Raw genomic sequence first — 17,570 nt, 5'->3', positions numbered from 1 at the left:
TGCGTGCGTATATATGCGCTCTATCATCGCCCGCGGGACAACCGGTTGTATCACGCAAACCGGACGCGGTTTTAAGCCCATTTGCAACCGCGAGAGATTAATATATATTCCGCTATTCTACCGGAGAGAAAAATGCGTTGACACTGATCTCTTTGTTACTCTGAAGCGTCGTACGCTCGAATTTAAAACTGCGTTTTCCATATAGTCCGAATTTTTCATAATATATCCCAGGAGAGAGAAAAAAATGGCGCAATCTAGGTGTAATTAATTATAATGAAACGAATTATTAACAAAAGAAGCATCGAATAAATGTAGATACAGCTTTAAAAAATGCATCCTTATCTTAATATTTAAAAGTTATTTTTGCATCTTGCGTATATAATTATTTAAAGTATAAAAAAATTTAATTTGCGTAGAAGATTTAATATTTATGATAAAGATTTTCTTTGCGTAAAGACGTTATTTACCTCTTAATATTTAATGAATTAATTTTTTCATCTTACGTATACCTAATATAGTTGTGTAAAGTATAAAAATTAAAAAAAAAATTAGTTTGCGCAGAAGAGATAGACTGAGAATATTTATGATAAAGATTTTCTTCGTAGAGACGTTACAGCAGCTCGCGGTCGCGCAAGATGTTATATATGTCCACGTTCGAAGGAGGATTCGGGTGCCAGCCGATTCGACGACGCACAATCGGGTCTTTATTTCTCCGAGACCGAGGTCATCTTCGCGTCGAGCAATAAGCGATAACCGCAGTGCGCCCGGCTCATCCGTAAGTGCGGTGCAGTCAGCACACAAATACACACTCGCGATCCTTTTCAACTCGTTATTGTCATCGTCGTCAACGGTTCGTTACCCCGTCAAGTCCTTTTGACCCCGCGAACGCATCGCGAGATTCCGTCTCCCCTTTTTCTCTCTTCGTCTTCTGCCCGTGGATTTTTCTCTCTTTTCTCCCGTCTCTCCGCGGTTTCTCGTTCCCTTTTGGCCGCGAATCCACGGTTTTTCACACAGTTGCGCCACCGATCGATAATTCCGGGAGATGATTATTCGAAAGATAAAAATCTTGGAAATAAAATAATCATGTGTCACACACATTCGAAACGCACCAATATCGGCAAAGGAAAAAGAGAATTAGTGACCGTTGTCGAGAAATTTAATTTGTTTTATTAATCAGTTTTAATTGATAATACAGAGAAGACTTTATATAGATTTGCAGAGAAACAGATAGGCAACTCGCGATGAAGATATTGCATAAACCGATATCGCAAAAGCCCGTCTAGAATTACCGGTAAGAATATTGAAGTTGTAACATGGATTGTGCCGCGACGAGAGACTCGAAGCTCGGCTTCAATCGCGATTGCACTCTAGATTCTCGCGAAAAAGCGAAAATTTATTTCGTTATTTATATAATAAATTTCTAGATAGACATCGCTTATCACGTTCACCGCGCATGAATACCGCGTATGAAATGACGATAATATAGTCTCTCCAAAAGAGTTTAACATACATTATGTACAAAGCGTAATGCCACCGTATCTCGGACGAACGTTCAAAATTCCCATGAGTGAAAAGTTTCGGGTTAAAAGGATGCATCCCACTGGTGAGGTTCTTGCTTTTACATACGAGATGTGGCATGCGCAACCACCTTTTGAACGCAGCTCTAAAAATTCCTCGTTAAGGAACAGCCAAATGCAAAAGGGGGGTTGTCGTGGGAATAACAGTTATTAAGCTCAATGCTCGCTTTTACGTTCAATTGCGAATGCCTTGTGAAAACATTTCCCTCTTTCGATGAATTTAAAATTTGCGTATATGGTTAGCATTCAAAACGTTTTTTTTGGCATTTTTTTTCTCTCGTAAATGTTTTAATTTCTACTATATTCACAAATAGTCCTCATCTTTCTCGCGAAAAGTATTTTCAATATAATTTTCGTTAAGTATGCAAACCTACCAAGTTTTATCGATATCGGCAAGCCCTCCAGCATTTTGTAAGCGCATTGTATGAGATACGAGAGAGCTAAGTCTGTATCTCGTCGGAAGGAGCGTCATGCTTATTTAGGACGCCTCATCCTAAGTGTGATCTCGTAACTTTTCACAGCTGGATAGACGTTTCCGTTCAGAGATTCGATCGACGTTGACGTCAGCGACTTCATTATCGTTGTTCGGAAAGAGATGGAGGAAAATAGGGGGGAAGAAGGGGAGAGAGAGAGAGACAGAGGGCGAACAAACGAAGAGAGGGACAAGAGCCGCAGTTTTAATTACGGATTGCCGAAGCAGTCTCTCCTGATCCGCGGAGTCATGGAAAGCGCGCGGAAAATGCGATTTAATTAAATGGTAACAATTCACGATTGGCGTATTAATGAAGCATCTGCCCGCTACTCCGCTTCCTGTGCGAGGGTGGCCGTCTCTCTGAGAGAAAGAGAGAGAGAGAGAGAGAGAGAGAGAGAGAAAGCATCGCTCGCATAGTTGCGGCGGCAACAATTGCGTTCCGATTCGCGTATTGGACCAGAAGCAAATCTCGCGCTCGGCTTTGAATTCGCGAACGCGCCTTTCTTGACAATCGCGCTCGCTCGCGTTCGTCGCGATTAACAACGATTTCGCGAAGAGAATCTCGCAGGCGAATTTCGCGGGGTGAACAATCGTTATCCTGTCGATTAAAAATCCCAGAGAGCGCTCATCGATTAAAGATGTCTCGGAATGAAAAGGGTTTTAAATAACGCTACATATTAACATTTCAACTCGGTTGAAAGATGTTTTTTCATTGCAAATATCTAAATATCTACGGTAATAACGTCTGTATACTCTGGTATGTGCCGAATGTGAGCACAGTCGTGCAAAAGCATCTTATTAAATTAATAGAATTAATAAAATAATTACTCACGCGAGAGATATCGCAATTTAGTCGCGTTTATCATTATATTACATCATGAAATAATTAATTTGTTTATCAATTATTCAATTCCAATGCATATTATAATACTATTATGTACTTTTATTTCTTTATCATATCTTTTCCAGACGTGTTACAAATCCATATATTTTGCACATACATACATACACACATAATACTCTCAATTCAAATCGTCGAATAGAAACGATCAAACATTCAGCTAGAAAAGTTAAATGTGATGTTTAAGACACTAGAACAACACAAGCGCGCGCCATTCTTCGGTTTTATGTTAAAGAATGATATTTTAAAAAAATAATATAAAGTTTGTTTAAACTTGATTAATATTTTTTCACAGAAACTAGCTGATTAAAGCATTAATTTGCTAATTAAATTTTAAAATAATAATATGTTAAAAAATTAAAATAGTAATATGTTGTAAATAATATGTTATCATATCTTATTGTCGATTAATATTTTCTGACAGAAATCAGCTGATAACTGTCAAAAATATTAATTGAGTTTAAAATATTATAACATATTATTTAAAACATATTATTTTAAAAATTAATAAGCAAATTAACGTTTTAATCAGTTGATTTCTGTCAAAAAATATTAATAAAGCGAAAATTTGCTAATTAAATATTCTAGCTTACATATTTATATTTATATTGTGTATGTTATAATTTGCTAATTAAATTTTAAAATAATAATATGGTTAAAAGTTATAAAATAGTAATATGTTGTAAATAATATGTTATAATACCTCATTCTCGATTAATATTTTTTCTTTCTAAAGCTATATCTTTTTGAACGAATCTCCTTCGAGTTTTAATTAATTATTAATATTAAGCCATGTATATAGTATCGCGCGCGCTACTAGAATGAAGTTGCCGATGTTTGTAGAATAGCGGCCATTACCGAAACGCCGCGAGTATCAAGCAGTTCGAGCTGCGTCCCGCTGTGATTAATTAGTAAGCATAATCGTTAAAAACGATTTCTAACCTTTGCATTCTAATAATTATTAATCGCATATCATAATTTCAACATTAATATGTAGACGTAATTGTTCGAAACGCATAGTTCGCGAAAAATTCAATGCAAAATCTTTTGCCAACATAACCCAACTTAATCTGTTGTCGCGCGCGCGAGTGTGTTGCGATTCGTGGATATATTTATCGTTAATTCTAGTTTACATATTTATATTGTGTATGTTATAATGCGAAATAATAAGATTATTCTAATATGTATGTATTTTATTTGTTACAGGTAGCAGTGCGATTCACGCGTCGTGTCGGGAGTGCCGTGTAAAGTTTCGCGTGTCGGGGATGCCGTGTAAAGTGTCGGACAATCGTAATTATTCGTATTTTCGCAAGTGTCGTGAATGCTTCGAAGGAGCAATGACGGTCGACCAAAAGAGGAGGTGGAGGCCCGGGGAGGCATCGGGCGACATCGGGGCAACTGCGAGGTACGTAAAATAAAACATTTTTTCTAAAAACTGCATTGTTTGTGAGATATTCGACACACACATACATAATTTGAATATTTTGTTTTCAGATCAATGTGTATGCTGTGTACTACAACTCCACTACGTATCGGTGAGTGAAAAATTGTTTATTTTATAACCTTTCTATAGCAGTAATGGGGTGTATATAATATGTTGAAAATATTAAAATAGTAACATGTTTTAAAGAATATGTGTTATAATATCTTATACGCGATTAATATTTTTTGACAAAAATTAGCTGATAATAATTGTCAAAAATATTAATCGAATTTAAAATATTATAACATCCCTTTCTAAAAAAGGCATGTTAATTGTAAGTCGTTTCTCGCAAGTATTGTTGCATCTTTTCCGCGATGCTGATTGACTGTTTCGATTCGCATTGCGTTATATTCGTAGCATCGAGAGGCTGTCATCGCGAGGATTAGTAGTTTAACAGTTTGTTCAAAATAAAATAAAATAAAATAATATGTTATAATACTTTAAACTCGATTAATATTTTTGATAGTTATCAGCTGATTTCTGTCAAAAAATATTAATCGCGGATAAGGTATATTATAATATATTATTTAAAACTAATATTATTATTTTAATTTAATTTAATTTTGAACAAACTGTCAAACTGTTAACCCTCGCGATGATAGCCTCTCGATGCTACGAATATAACGCACAACGCGAATCTTGACAGCCAATGAGTATCGAGGAAAAGCGACAACAATAAACTTCGATATATCCGAGTATCGACTTTACATATCTTTTTTAGAAAAGGATTGTTATCGTCTTAATACCCTGAAAGTTAAGATTTCAAAATCTCATATGTGCAGTCACATGGCATTGACAGATAAACTATAACACATTATTATTTAAAACGCAAGTATATTAATCTATGATTGGCCGTAACGGCTATCGAAATTAAAATAAATAAATAATGACATAATAAATCGTATGAAAATTACTTTATAGAAATGACATTTTACATGAGCCTCTATTTCTTCGAGGAATGCATTATTTCCACATATTGTAATTAAGATTACCTATCCTAGTTATTTACTTTTATAACGAGAACATTTTTTATGATGAAACCAAAGTTATGTAAGACACCGAAATGTTATAATACACATTATAGTTAATTATCAGAAAATATCTTTCAACGACATGCGTAAACGTATAATATGTATGCATATACGTGCACAGACACGTGTATCATACATATATATGTTTACTTTGGACAAAATTCTCTCCATCACGGGCTTCCGTATAACACGTAGACCTCTAATTAAACCTTCCCGTAAATACCAATGTTTCATGTACAAACTTGCGCATAAGGTTACACGCATGCGTGGCGAGACTTGCCAAAGGCTGTTTATACATTAATAACGGTGCATCTTATACGCGTTCTCTCGTGAGAGAATGTTAATTCTGCAGAAATTAAGTGCTGCCCCGACGATCTCTTTCTTTTTCTTCATGCTCTAATGTACCGCATCAAAGTTCGCTTACACACTTTGCTTGTTTATGACTGTGTTAAACAATATTCTTGAATAACTACTTTAACTTTTGGATCTCTATATATTGCAGACCTTATCGGATGAACTTTTCAACGTTATATAATCTAGTAGAAAATTCTGCAGCGGAATTAGTTTAATATGCATCGCGCAGAATATTACTTTTACAATCCAATTTTTTACGCAATAGGTTTTATTTATTTTTTTTTTAATTGCAAGAGGGCCCCTTCATTCATACATATATATGTGTCGTCTGGTAAAATCTTCCGAGAATCGTCGCGAGAGCGACGCAAAAGGCGCACGATGACCTTCTGACAGCACGCATGGCATACTTCCTATCGAGTGCGTCTCGCGTGAACGACGTAACGGTACATATCTGAACCCGTATCCTTCGCACGTCGCCTTCGTATGTCGATTTCGTCGAGCACATCAGGAGAAATAGACACCCGAGAAATAAAAAAAATGTCGCGTCATCGAAAGTAAGTTTTTCGGCTTTAAATCGAAAGAGGGATGCCTGCTCATCGTCGCGGTTACATCCTCTTTGTTGGATACGATACTTTGAGAAACGTCCTTTCCTCTGTTATTCCAGTCACTCCGCGCTACGAAATTGTATTATCTCGACAAACAGTGATAAGACGTTCGGGCGGGAGTTACAACGTAGTGATGAAGCTGTAGAAAATTTCATAACTTGGCGCTGCGAGATAAGAGGTCGCAGGGTGGTCTAGCTAACGCTGTTTTTATTCGTGTTGTTTATGCTGTCTTATTTTTATCAGCGACTATCTGCCGGAAAATCATCGCCATCCATCGTGCAATTTCCATTTTTATCTTGGCGGGGGGGTGGAAGTGCGACGAGCTACGCGCCTCAGGTGTATACTTCCTATGACCCTATTTTTCTTCCCCAGTGTTTTTAACGCGATATACTTAACGGCTGATTAAGGCCTCTGTATATTCGTGTTCTCCGACAGCACACGACGATTAAACCATACGATCCAAGTTATAAATATAATCCGCGATGTATGAAGACGCGATTAACACGATCGCCGGCAATTATAAACGAGGGAAAAGAATGGAAAGTGTGATGTCTTCCGTAGTAATAACGCGACATCAAGCCGCAACGGTAATTACTTGAGATATATTTCCCTTGGAAGCTCCCATACCATCAAAATTTAAACGGTTTCCCGGGTTATGAGCGTCGCTCGACGGGGTTAATGACGTCGCGCGTCTAATCGCTCCGACGAAGCCCAAGTTTTAAATGGACGTAAGTAAAGAGAGAGAGAGAGAGAGAGAGACATGAGGTTAAAAGGCAAAGTTCATCTAGACGAAGACATGTCACATCGATCGATGGAGGGAAGCGTGCGTTTCTTCGTACGATGCGAGCGATATATACGAAGACGCGAGAGACGAAGGAGACGATCGAGCTGATCTTCCAAGATGGCTTCTCTTCAGCAACATGCACAGCCTCTCGCTGCGGTACGGAAACTCGACCATCTCTCGTCTCCGGCTGCGGCCGCGCTGCCGAGTCACGCCACCCATCAGCGATTCAAAGGCCCCGAGGGCTAGCAGATGGTCGCCAGTGGCTGTGGCCTGAGCATCGTACGAGAAAACTACCTAGCGTTTCCTGCGGGGCCCGCGTCATCGAGAGACGGCAACGTCGCTCGTCGAGCGGGCCTCGGGCCCGCCAGGCACGTACGCACGCTCTCTTCCCCGCACTCTGGTGAACCCTACTTCGAAGAGAGGCGACCCGCGCGTGTTCCCCGTTCTCCACTCTCCTCCAGCCGTCCCGCCGTCCCGCCGTCCCCCCGGATCTCCTCACTGACCCGCTGTTCAAGAATGCGCGGCAACATCGCGCTCTAGCTGCAACCGGGGCCCCGCTGCTGTTACCTCGTCGACGTTATACCCGAGAACTCAGGGCCGTCTCCCCCCATTGCGATTCCCGTCCCCATTCCTACACATGACGCTTTACCAATAGCGCCTATTGATGCGTGATTGTCGTTAGCCTTGACGGTACCTTTTACTCGTTTAATTGATTCACTCGCTCGATGGCGAGGTCTGTTAAAGTATCTCTAACAAATACCGTATGAACGAGTGAGATTGCTTCCGAAGCAAGAATTAAAATCGATCTCGAGTCGAGTTGTCCGCGAAAAAGGGAATCGACGAGAAAATATTCGTTGCCGCGCCTCGTTTTGATGGCGAGGACCGATTAATTAATCGTCTTCACCCTGGAATCCCGACATACGCGACTCTTATACATCAAAGCGCTGATTTGGCAAGCGATCGCGCGGCTGCAAATGCGTCGGAATACTCAAATACAGATACTCGTTTTGTATACCAACGTGGCCGGGAAAGATCCAGCGCCGTTCCTGGCAAGGCGTCAAGAACCGGCTAGCCTCTCTGATGCTAACCTGGCATTGTCTTGACCTCAGGCGAGGAAGGCCGGGTATAAACGCAGTAGGGCCCCCTCTTTAAGTTTTACGCTCTCTCGTATACCTGTATTTACTACAAAGGCGACCGCTTTTTTTTTTTTACCTGCGAGAATCACGCGTACTCCCATTTCCCTTTAAACTTTACGCTACGGCACGTGATCGTTAATAAAATCGGCTCCGAATGGTTTTGGATGGCCGCTTGTTGCAATAGCGATGCCTTGATATATTTCTTCTCTTTCACGACCGGGATTACTTTTCTCCTTTCGAGAAAGAACGCCGTAATTCTCTTTGTTGAAATTAGTTTAGTAAGAGATTTGGAAATCTGGACGAATACTAATATAATACATTTTGCGTTGCAAAGCGGCTATTAGGTACCGTATTTGAGGTTTCCTGGAGGTAGAAGGCAAATCTCGTAAACTAGACGTTTACCGCAAGATACTAGCTTCGAGGCAATCGAAGAAGATCCGATTTAACAACAACAGACGACAAAATATATAAGCAAGATCGAGGTATATTGATTTCTTAAATATTTCTTTATAGTATTTCGGAAAAGAGAGAAGCGACATAGTCTTTGATTTTATATTATTACAGATAATAAATAATAATTTTTTGCGTGAAAAGATTATTATTTGTTATAACAGTTTTTTCTTTTTAAGTTTTCAATATTTTATGTATTTTTATATTATCTCGCATTTTATTTATATAATATTTATATTCATTTTTTTGTGCGCGAATAAGACAATCATAACTTATAATAAAATAATGAAATCAGAAATATCTATCACCGTACTTTTCCCTTTTCCGAAACTCTATATATAAAGAAATATTTTATATAGAAATCAATATACCTCGATCTTGCTTATATATTTTGTCATCTGTTGTTAAATCGGAATCTTCTTCGATTGCCTCGAAGCTAGTATCTTGCGATTAACGTCTAGTTTACGAGATTTGCCTTCTCTAGGATACCTCAAATGCAGTACCTAATAGCCGCTTTGCAATATATATGTATATATAATATATACATTGCAAAGTATTTCTGTTCAATCGCAAACATTATTTCTTGATAAAAATAAAACTCAAGTTTTCTGTATATGTATAAAGCGATAGTAAAATGATTGAAAAAACGAAGAGAAGAGGATAGGGCAAGATATATGAAAAATATGAAAAATGCGGCGAAATTGAATTTCATTTAGGCATGTAATTAATACTCCATCGGCGGCGTCCATCAGTCCGTGAAACTCGCCGAGTTTATGTGAAAAATACCAAGTGGGTTAATGCGATGTATTATATCGCATCATTGCACCCTCCGGATAATTCTTGACTCTCTGCCCCATACATCTTCATTAAAGCCAAGTTATATTCTCAAAGTCTAAAAGGGGGGTAAACTCGCACATTCTCTTATATCACGGCGTCGTAAATCACATTCCGAAATTCGTCCGGGAAATGCGATTTCTCTCTCTTGACGTTCGACATCTCTGGTTTATCCATTAATGTTTTCGCGCCCGGCTTTCCTTTAATTATTTCATCTATTATTACGAAAACTTGCTTATGGAACATCCGTAGATGTATCTACACATAACTCTGATCGCTTTCGTTAATATTAGAGAAAAAAATCTAAATGCAAATGAGAAAAAACACGAATATAATGCAATTACAGAAATATATATATATCTATGAATAAGTCTCCGTAGAAATATTTCTCAATCACGCGCGCTTATTAAATTTGCGCGTCTCGTACATAAGGAACTGTTCCTAGCAAGTAAAATGAAATATATTTCGATATCGCTTCGACAGTTTGACACTTTAGACTTATGGACCTTATTCAATGATCCGGCTTATTTCCTGGAGGATTTCGCTCTCGTGAAACTTGAGATAATTTTCCGATCGTTTCGTAATCGTCACATTTTCGCGAGTTATTTCGTAGGGTACAGTATTTTATCTTTTATTGTGTCGTCGATTTTATCATCCGCGTCGTGTTAACTCAAGTGAAATATTTCGATTCCGCTTCGATGACTTGACACTTTAGACTTATTTTACTCCATGATCCAGCTTATTTCTTAGTGGATTTCACTTTCGCGAACTTGGAGCAATTTCCCAGCAATTTATCACATCTTAGCGACTCATTTTGTGTTATATAAAAGATTGTGTGTGTGATAACGCAAATCATTATATTTCAAGAGCTTACGTCGAGATACGATCATTATTTTCGCGTAGCGAACTCATCTTTAAAGTTATGCCCGCGTATAATTAGGAAACATACTATTTACATCATATCTGCATCTCACGAATATACTATACATGTATGTACTGATAGACACATGTAGATGCCTGAGATTGTATGAAGTATATGTGCAGGCGTGTACTGTACTCTCTAATGTAACTCATGTGGACATAATTGGGTTAATGTTGTAGTTTATAAACCGAGACTTTCACTAATCCGGCTGCTGTGCTTCGATTCAAAACGATCGTTATAGCTTCGTCATTTCCGTCTAACTTTGGCTAGGATCGTCGGTTTAACGAACGAGCGTAATATTCCACAAAGCGCATACGCCGCGCATTCCACACACGCTCGTAGCCATGGTGGAACGAAAGCTCGGAAACTAACAAGGAGTTCTTTCATTCCGGTCTTTCCAGAGCGACCGCGGTAGGCACCGCCGACAAAAAATGCATCACTCTCAAGTAAGAGGAGAAGCGATGGGAGAGGTTGAGAGCGTGACGCGACGAAGAAATGAGAGCAAGCGGAAGATGAAGAGAGAAAGAGAGGGAGAAAGAGAGATGAAATGTAGAATGAGAGAGGAATATAGAGGAGAGAGATAAATATGCAGATAAGGAGGAAGGAGGGATGCTCTCTCTTCTTACGTGTCGCAAAACTGTAAAACTTTAATGTTACAAGAGGACGCGCATTGCCGCTCATCGCGCGACGAAGAAAAAGAGATCGACGTCGACTGCGCATTATCGTCACTTTGTCGAGAAGAGTGCGTCAAACTGCTTATCTCCTTTACGCGCGGAGTCTGTGCGCTTCTAGATCCGTGCTACTATCGAGGAGACTGCGAAAAGAGGCGAGAGAAGCCGCGGAACGAACGGAGAGAAGCGGTACAAAGAGAAACACTAGTCGAGCTCTCTGGTCCACCCTCGCTCCTCGGATAGGAAGGAATAAGGACAGTCAAAAAAGCCACGAAAGAGAAAAAGGGAAAGAGATATACATATATATATATGCAAAGGATGCAGAGATGAAAGGTACGAGAGAGAAAACGAGAGATGATGGGGGAGGCAGAAAGATGTTGGCGCGAGCGAGACGAGGAAAGCGATGGCAGGCTGCCCATGAGTGGAAGGGTGGAGGAGGATGAGGAAAGGTTTCGGGTTCAACGTTTCCTAAGAGACGTTGGCGGCTAAATTTAACCGTGCCCCGCGTCATAGCGGCGCGATCCGGCTGCTCGTTCAAGGCCACGAAAATCGTCTCTCTTTCGATTTATATTGTAAGTGCACGATATTCTATTGGGAACGACAGACAATCATTCATTCATTGGCCATCGAACGGGACGATTGACAGTTGCACTTAGTTGCACGCGGAGTCATTAGTTTGATGAATTTCGCGTCTCTAGCAGTGCCATGTCTCGTAATCTCGCGATTGACGGAATCAACTAGATCTTCGATGACGGATACCTCGAAGAGAATATTATCCTTTACCTTTACCGCAATCTTTTGTTTTTTTCGCATCGATGAAATTCCATGTTTTTAATCGATTTTTGAGGAATTTTTAAATGTCGTAGCACCATGAAATTCTATGCATCTAGTTTAGCGTAAGCCTCAGCGATACATTGATAGTTTAGTGTAATCCTTGCGGATCGGGAGGGGAAATAATTTACGTTAATCCTTTGTAAGGATAGAGAGAGAGAAGGACAGAAAGAGAGAGGCTCTGTATCTCGTGTTGGCGATGCACGATGCAGTAGATAGACCGAGAGACACGACGAGAGGGGAGGATGATCGGGGAAATTAGAAACCCGGCGTTCTCTCTCCCTCTCTTCCTTATTCCTCCGCGTCTCTCCCTATAATTGGATCCAGAGTCGTCGAAACGTGACACGCTAATCGGCCAAGTCGCTTCGCCGGATAGAAGTCAAAGAGTCTGCCCACCAGCGATAAGCCCAACTCCTTCCCCGGCCCCGATAACGACTTTATGCCCGTGTTCTACTTACTTCGTTCGTGCTCTCTACTCGCGTGCTCGCCCGTCCTCTCCTCGTGAAACGAGAGAGTCTCCCTGCCCCCCTTTCCCTCCTCCTTGCCCTCGTGGATCCATCCGGGAGGGACGCGGAGAGCCGGAGTTGCCGGTCGCGGCGACTAACTTTCGACGCGACGTCGTTTTCCTCTTGCACTTTTACATTATCGTCGCTCATCTTTCTCGCGCCCGTCCGCGTCCCCGGTCCGAACTTTAATCTCATCGCTTTACTTTGATAAATCGCGTGACAACCCTGTCCTTTTACAGGCTGACGGCGGAATTGACAGCGCGCTTTTTCGGAGCCGGAGCCCCGACCTGTCTCTTTCGTCTTCGCGGTAGATTTTTTTTTGGACGATTCGCGCGGTCGCGTTTCGAGCGCGTTTTCGTGCATAAACACGTGAAGAATCACGTGTACCTGAATGAAACGCGTCGAACACCTGTGTGAAGATTCGTAGATTAGTAAGTCGAGCTTACCTCCGAAACTTTAAAAGTTAAATTTGTACCTAAAATATTAACTAACTAAGGATAAGGATTCGCTATATCATTTTACACTCTTAAAACTTACTTCAAGAGAGAATGCTGTAATTAATATTTATTACTGTATTAAATAATTCCGTGCTTAATTTAGCATGGAAATTTAGTGGGGAAAAGTTTTTACCGACGTTTTAAAGTTCTAAAATATGGGAGGAATCCCGTATAAATATGAAAGTCGAATCTTCGACGGAGCGATACCTATAGTCCTCGCTTTCTCAATGCGATTCATCCGACAGATAAACTATGTATGTACCAGTTTATTTACGAGAGAGTAGCAGTAACAATCGACACGAAATTTTCCCACTGCGCGCGACCGCATATATCCCTCGACGAAATCGCTCGTTCTCATAATCGACACTCGTGGGTGTCCGCTTTTGCTCCTTCTGCATTCGGCGCTTTTGTCAAGCTTTCGCTGCACTGCCACTTGCAGTGATTCCCAAAGCTAAGAGCCGCCGCCTTTTCCTTCTCTCTCTCTCTCTTTCTTGCTCTTTCTTTCTGTCTCGGCTCCACAATATTCTGAGAAAAGTATTCTTGGAGGGAAATACTCCTCTCTTCGAACGCGTATCCTTCGCGAACAATGGGCGAGAGCGTGGGACATACTCATACGCGTACGACGCCAGATGCCCTCCCTTCGCCATTCTTTCCTGAAAGAAACCGGCGATTTTAGGTCGTAGAATCAAGACAGACGCTCGAAGCAGAAACGGAAACGGAGTGAATGCGCCCGCTAAAAAGTGTGCGCGCCGGTCTCGTTTACATTGTCGAGAAATATTACATTGTAATACTTCTGTCGCGGGGAATATGTTATACGCGAGACAAATAGATACAGTCAACGAACGGATCTTTCTACAATTGAAATCTGCCTGCTCATCGCGCGATAGAGAAAAAAAATTAATCTCCGTTAATCTCCTCAATAATCTCAATTTTCTAAAAGACACAAAAAAAATGATAAATTTCTCAACTCGAAACGGAAGTGAAAGGTGGCTATTACACTGAATGCACGGCGCACAAAGCCGACAATCTGGACTGAAAACCCCTGATGTAGATAAACGGAGTCATTCCAGCGTGATAGGCTCCGCGCGAACATATATGTATGTAAGTATAAGGAGAAACACACACACGGTAGCTATCGCAGCTTCTCTCTACCTAAGAGCGGGCTTCGCGGATTTTATCCCGAGACGCGCGTAATCGCGAGGGAATGCCTTACGTAAAAGCCATCCTTCTCGGGGCTCCACCTCCCACAAATGATTCACATTCAGCAATTCCGCATTGAGCAATTTCAAGCTCGGCTTCTCGCTCGCTCGACTCTCCCTCAAGGTCCCGATCCGCGCGTTTCTTACGCGCGATGCAATTAGTTGCGTTCCGCAGCAGAGAGCATACGATAATAATCAGTTATGCTTCCCCCTCCTCCCCCTATTCTCTTCTGCTCGCCTCTATCTCTCTCGTTCTATCGGAAATTCCTCCTATCGGAGAGACCGACCGGAGATCGATATCTGCTCGCCTCTATCCGGACTTATCCGACCAGCGCGAATTACTCGCGTAACGAGTCCATTTAATCTCGGTCTCATTCGACGCGTGATACGAAATTGTCTTTGTCGTTGTCCGCCGAATGTTCCTTCGAAACTGCACGAAACTGCCCCCGCACAGTTCGTCGATGCCACCTGTTGCACAGATTTCCGGCGCGCTTCCCCATGTATACGCATATACGTGCACGCTGAATGTACGTATGTACGTACGTGTATAAGTATAACTGCGTACGCACGACGAAAATCGGTACACATACACATACACAAGCGCTGCGATTCGCGTGACAGCCTGTCAAAATCATAAACTTTTCGCTAAATTCCGCGTACGTAATGCGGAAGCTGAACTGGCGCCGGATCGTAAAGTGGATTGCTTTCGTTCTTTTACCAATTTCACGAACATTTAGACTCTGTATGTGTGTGTGTGTGTAATTTACTCTGAAAGGATAATGCTGAAATTTATTTATTTATGCTGAAATTTAACCGCATATGTCTCGATCTTTTTCGGAGCAAACATTAATTTCGTCATAAGTAGCTTGCTTGGAGAAGGCTGCCTAGAAAATCTCTATTGTCATCAATCGATTTATGAGATGAACGTTTAAAATGTTTATAAAAGTCACGTCTCGCTCGCCGGGGATTCCTGGTCCATTTGGATGTCTCGGCGCGAATGCGTGACATGAGAGAATAGCCCAGCTCGCGCTTGTCATTGCCGTCGTCGGTTCCACCTGTCGAATAGATCCTCTCGATCTTGTCGAAAACACGTAGAAAACACGTTCCCCGTTGCTTTTAAGACATTCGAAAGCACGAAACGTGCATGCCATCACGACTGCGTATTTATTTCCGAGATCCGCGTTCGTTTCACGTATTCAGCCGGCAGAACCTTTACGTGACCGGACATCTCGAACGTTATTTTTTTGTATTTTCTTTTTTTTTTTTTTTTTATATGAGAAGGACCAGGATAATTGGCCGTCGAAAATGCTGACGTGGAAGATCAGTCACGAATCTTCTCGCCAAAAACTCGCTTATGCTCAACCCCCTCCCCTGTTTGGTATTGTTAACGAATTATATATATCTCTCTCTCGCCGACAAAGCTCGTGTGTATATATATATATCCTTTTTTTTCTCGCTCGCTTACGACTAGCACGAAATCATACCGAATTCGCAAACACGATGCGCGATTCGCGTTTGCGAATTTGGTATGATTTCGTGCTAGGGTAAGCGAGCGAGAAAAAAAGCAGAGGAGTCTGTTGATGCATTTAATCGATTTGTCCCGATTCAATTCAGCCAGCTCGGCTATTCAGAATAAAACTAGTAAAAATACAATATTTTTATAAAAACCGAGATTTTATTTACCGTTGCGCGGAAAAACGTTGTATTATTTTAGACCGTATAAAATATCAGTTATTTATTAGTTTTATTTTGGTTAGCGACGACAAGAAATAATATCTCTGAAAAGATGCAGGACAAACATAATAACAAATGTACAGATATTATTTTTTTGCAAAAAAATATTTATACTACTGTACGACAGGGATAACCGATACAATCTTATGTATATTTAATCTGATGTTTGACCAAATACTTGAGTATGTCGAAATCGAATTTGTTATGTGTGCATGTATTTTTTGGGTGTATATATTGGGTGTATTATGTGCTGTCAAATATCTCTTTTTTTTCCTGGGAAAAATCGAAAAATTGATGAATGAGCAACGATGGTTGACGTCACGTCAGCGTGACAAATACCGCGATGCGTATAGAAAGTATTTTTCAACGTTTGAATTTTCGATGCCGGAAACCGGATATTGTTCGGGCACCCAAGCGAACGAATATTTAAATATCAATGGCTGCGAGGGCAGGGACGAGGGAATCCCTTTATGGTGCATCAGTGTATCTAATAGCGAAGTCTGTTTAAAGCATATGCACGTATCGACTGCATATGACAACGAGAATGAAAACGTGAGGTATTGGTTGATCCATCGGCTCGTTAAGCCCAAATACGCTAGCTTTTGTGTATCGAAATATGTTTGACGAGGTCTATTCTGAAGCATAAATGTAGCTCTAAACACGTGTATAAATAAGAAATGTTGTGACGAACAATTTGTGTGTATATGTGTACGAAAGAAAGAAAGAAAGAAAGAAGACAACCGGATTTTTAAATCTTGAGTTGTTCTTGGTTTAAAAGCAGGACCATATAATCCAAGAAGCCCGCTTTTTCTGGACTTCTCTTCTTCTCGTGTGTGACGATATACAGTAACGAGGAATTCAGCTTCGGAGTGATCGGCTACTGGCTTCGACCACATGTTGTCGAGAAACGGCGGCGTTGGCCGCGCGGGTCTCGCATCTGCGAACCCGTCACACCGGTCCCGCTTCTTCCAGTGGCGTAGAATAATCGAGATTTTCACTCCGATTCCTCTTTCTCTCTTCCTCTCTTTCGATATGTCTTACGTGTGCCATTTCTCTCCTATATTTTTTCCTCTGATGGCAATTTAAATGGCTTCCTTCTCAATTCATTATTGTTATTTTTATTCCCTTAATATTTTCATATTATTTGTCTACTTTCTTTAATCTCTAAGTTTTATCTTTGCAATAATTTTCTTCTTTGATAATTACCATAACTCACTTTCTAATTGTTATAAATATAATAGTACAATCGTATGTATTGTATCTTTTTTATTGCGCCGTTGTAACGTGGAGCTTACACTTTTATTCATCGTTATGCAGAAAAGAGAGTTTATCTTTCCTGGAATGTAATAAATATTCTTTCCCGCTTTCCATTTCCCCCTCTCACCCTCCGTCTTTCACTCTTTCTCCTACTATCTCGATACATATCTTGATATACGTGCGCTGATTGCAGTTGCAGAAATGGCACGTGGCCGAATACCTTCGGCCAATTATAATTCGCGGCAAACCCTTTGCAAGAACCACGAACATTTTCATTCAATATCGCGTTTGCCCTCTGCGCGCTGTTACGAAATTCATCGTACAAA

The 17,570-nt window shown here is 40.7% G+C and overlaps 1 protein-coding gene across 1 annotated transcript in view; it reads left to right on the top strand.

Annotated features, from left to right (window-relative positions):
• Positions 1-17,570, top strand: part of LOC145944888 (uncharacterized) — a 106,151-nt gene that overhangs the window by 19,492 nt on the left and 69,089 nt on the right. The window contains exons 2-3 of the mRNA XM_083053539.1: positions 4,157-4,355; positions 4,445-4,485. Coding sequence (XP_082909665.1) covers positions 4,216-4,355; positions 4,445-4,485 — 181 coding nt within the window. The 5' untranslated portion in view covers positions 4,157-4,215. The remainder of the gene's footprint in view (positions 1-4,156; positions 4,356-4,444; positions 4,486-17,570) is intronic.

This window comes from Prenolepis imparis, unplaced genomic scaffold (genome assembly GCF_030444845.1).
Source record: "Prenolepis imparis isolate NDT839.2.m4 unplaced genomic scaffold, iyPreImpa1.0 SCAF_13, whole genome shotgun sequence".
NCBI lineage: Eukaryota > Metazoa > Arthropoda > Insecta > Hymenoptera > Formicidae > Prenolepis > Prenolepis imparis.
This window is presented reverse-complemented; position numbering and strand designations above follow the sequence as displayed.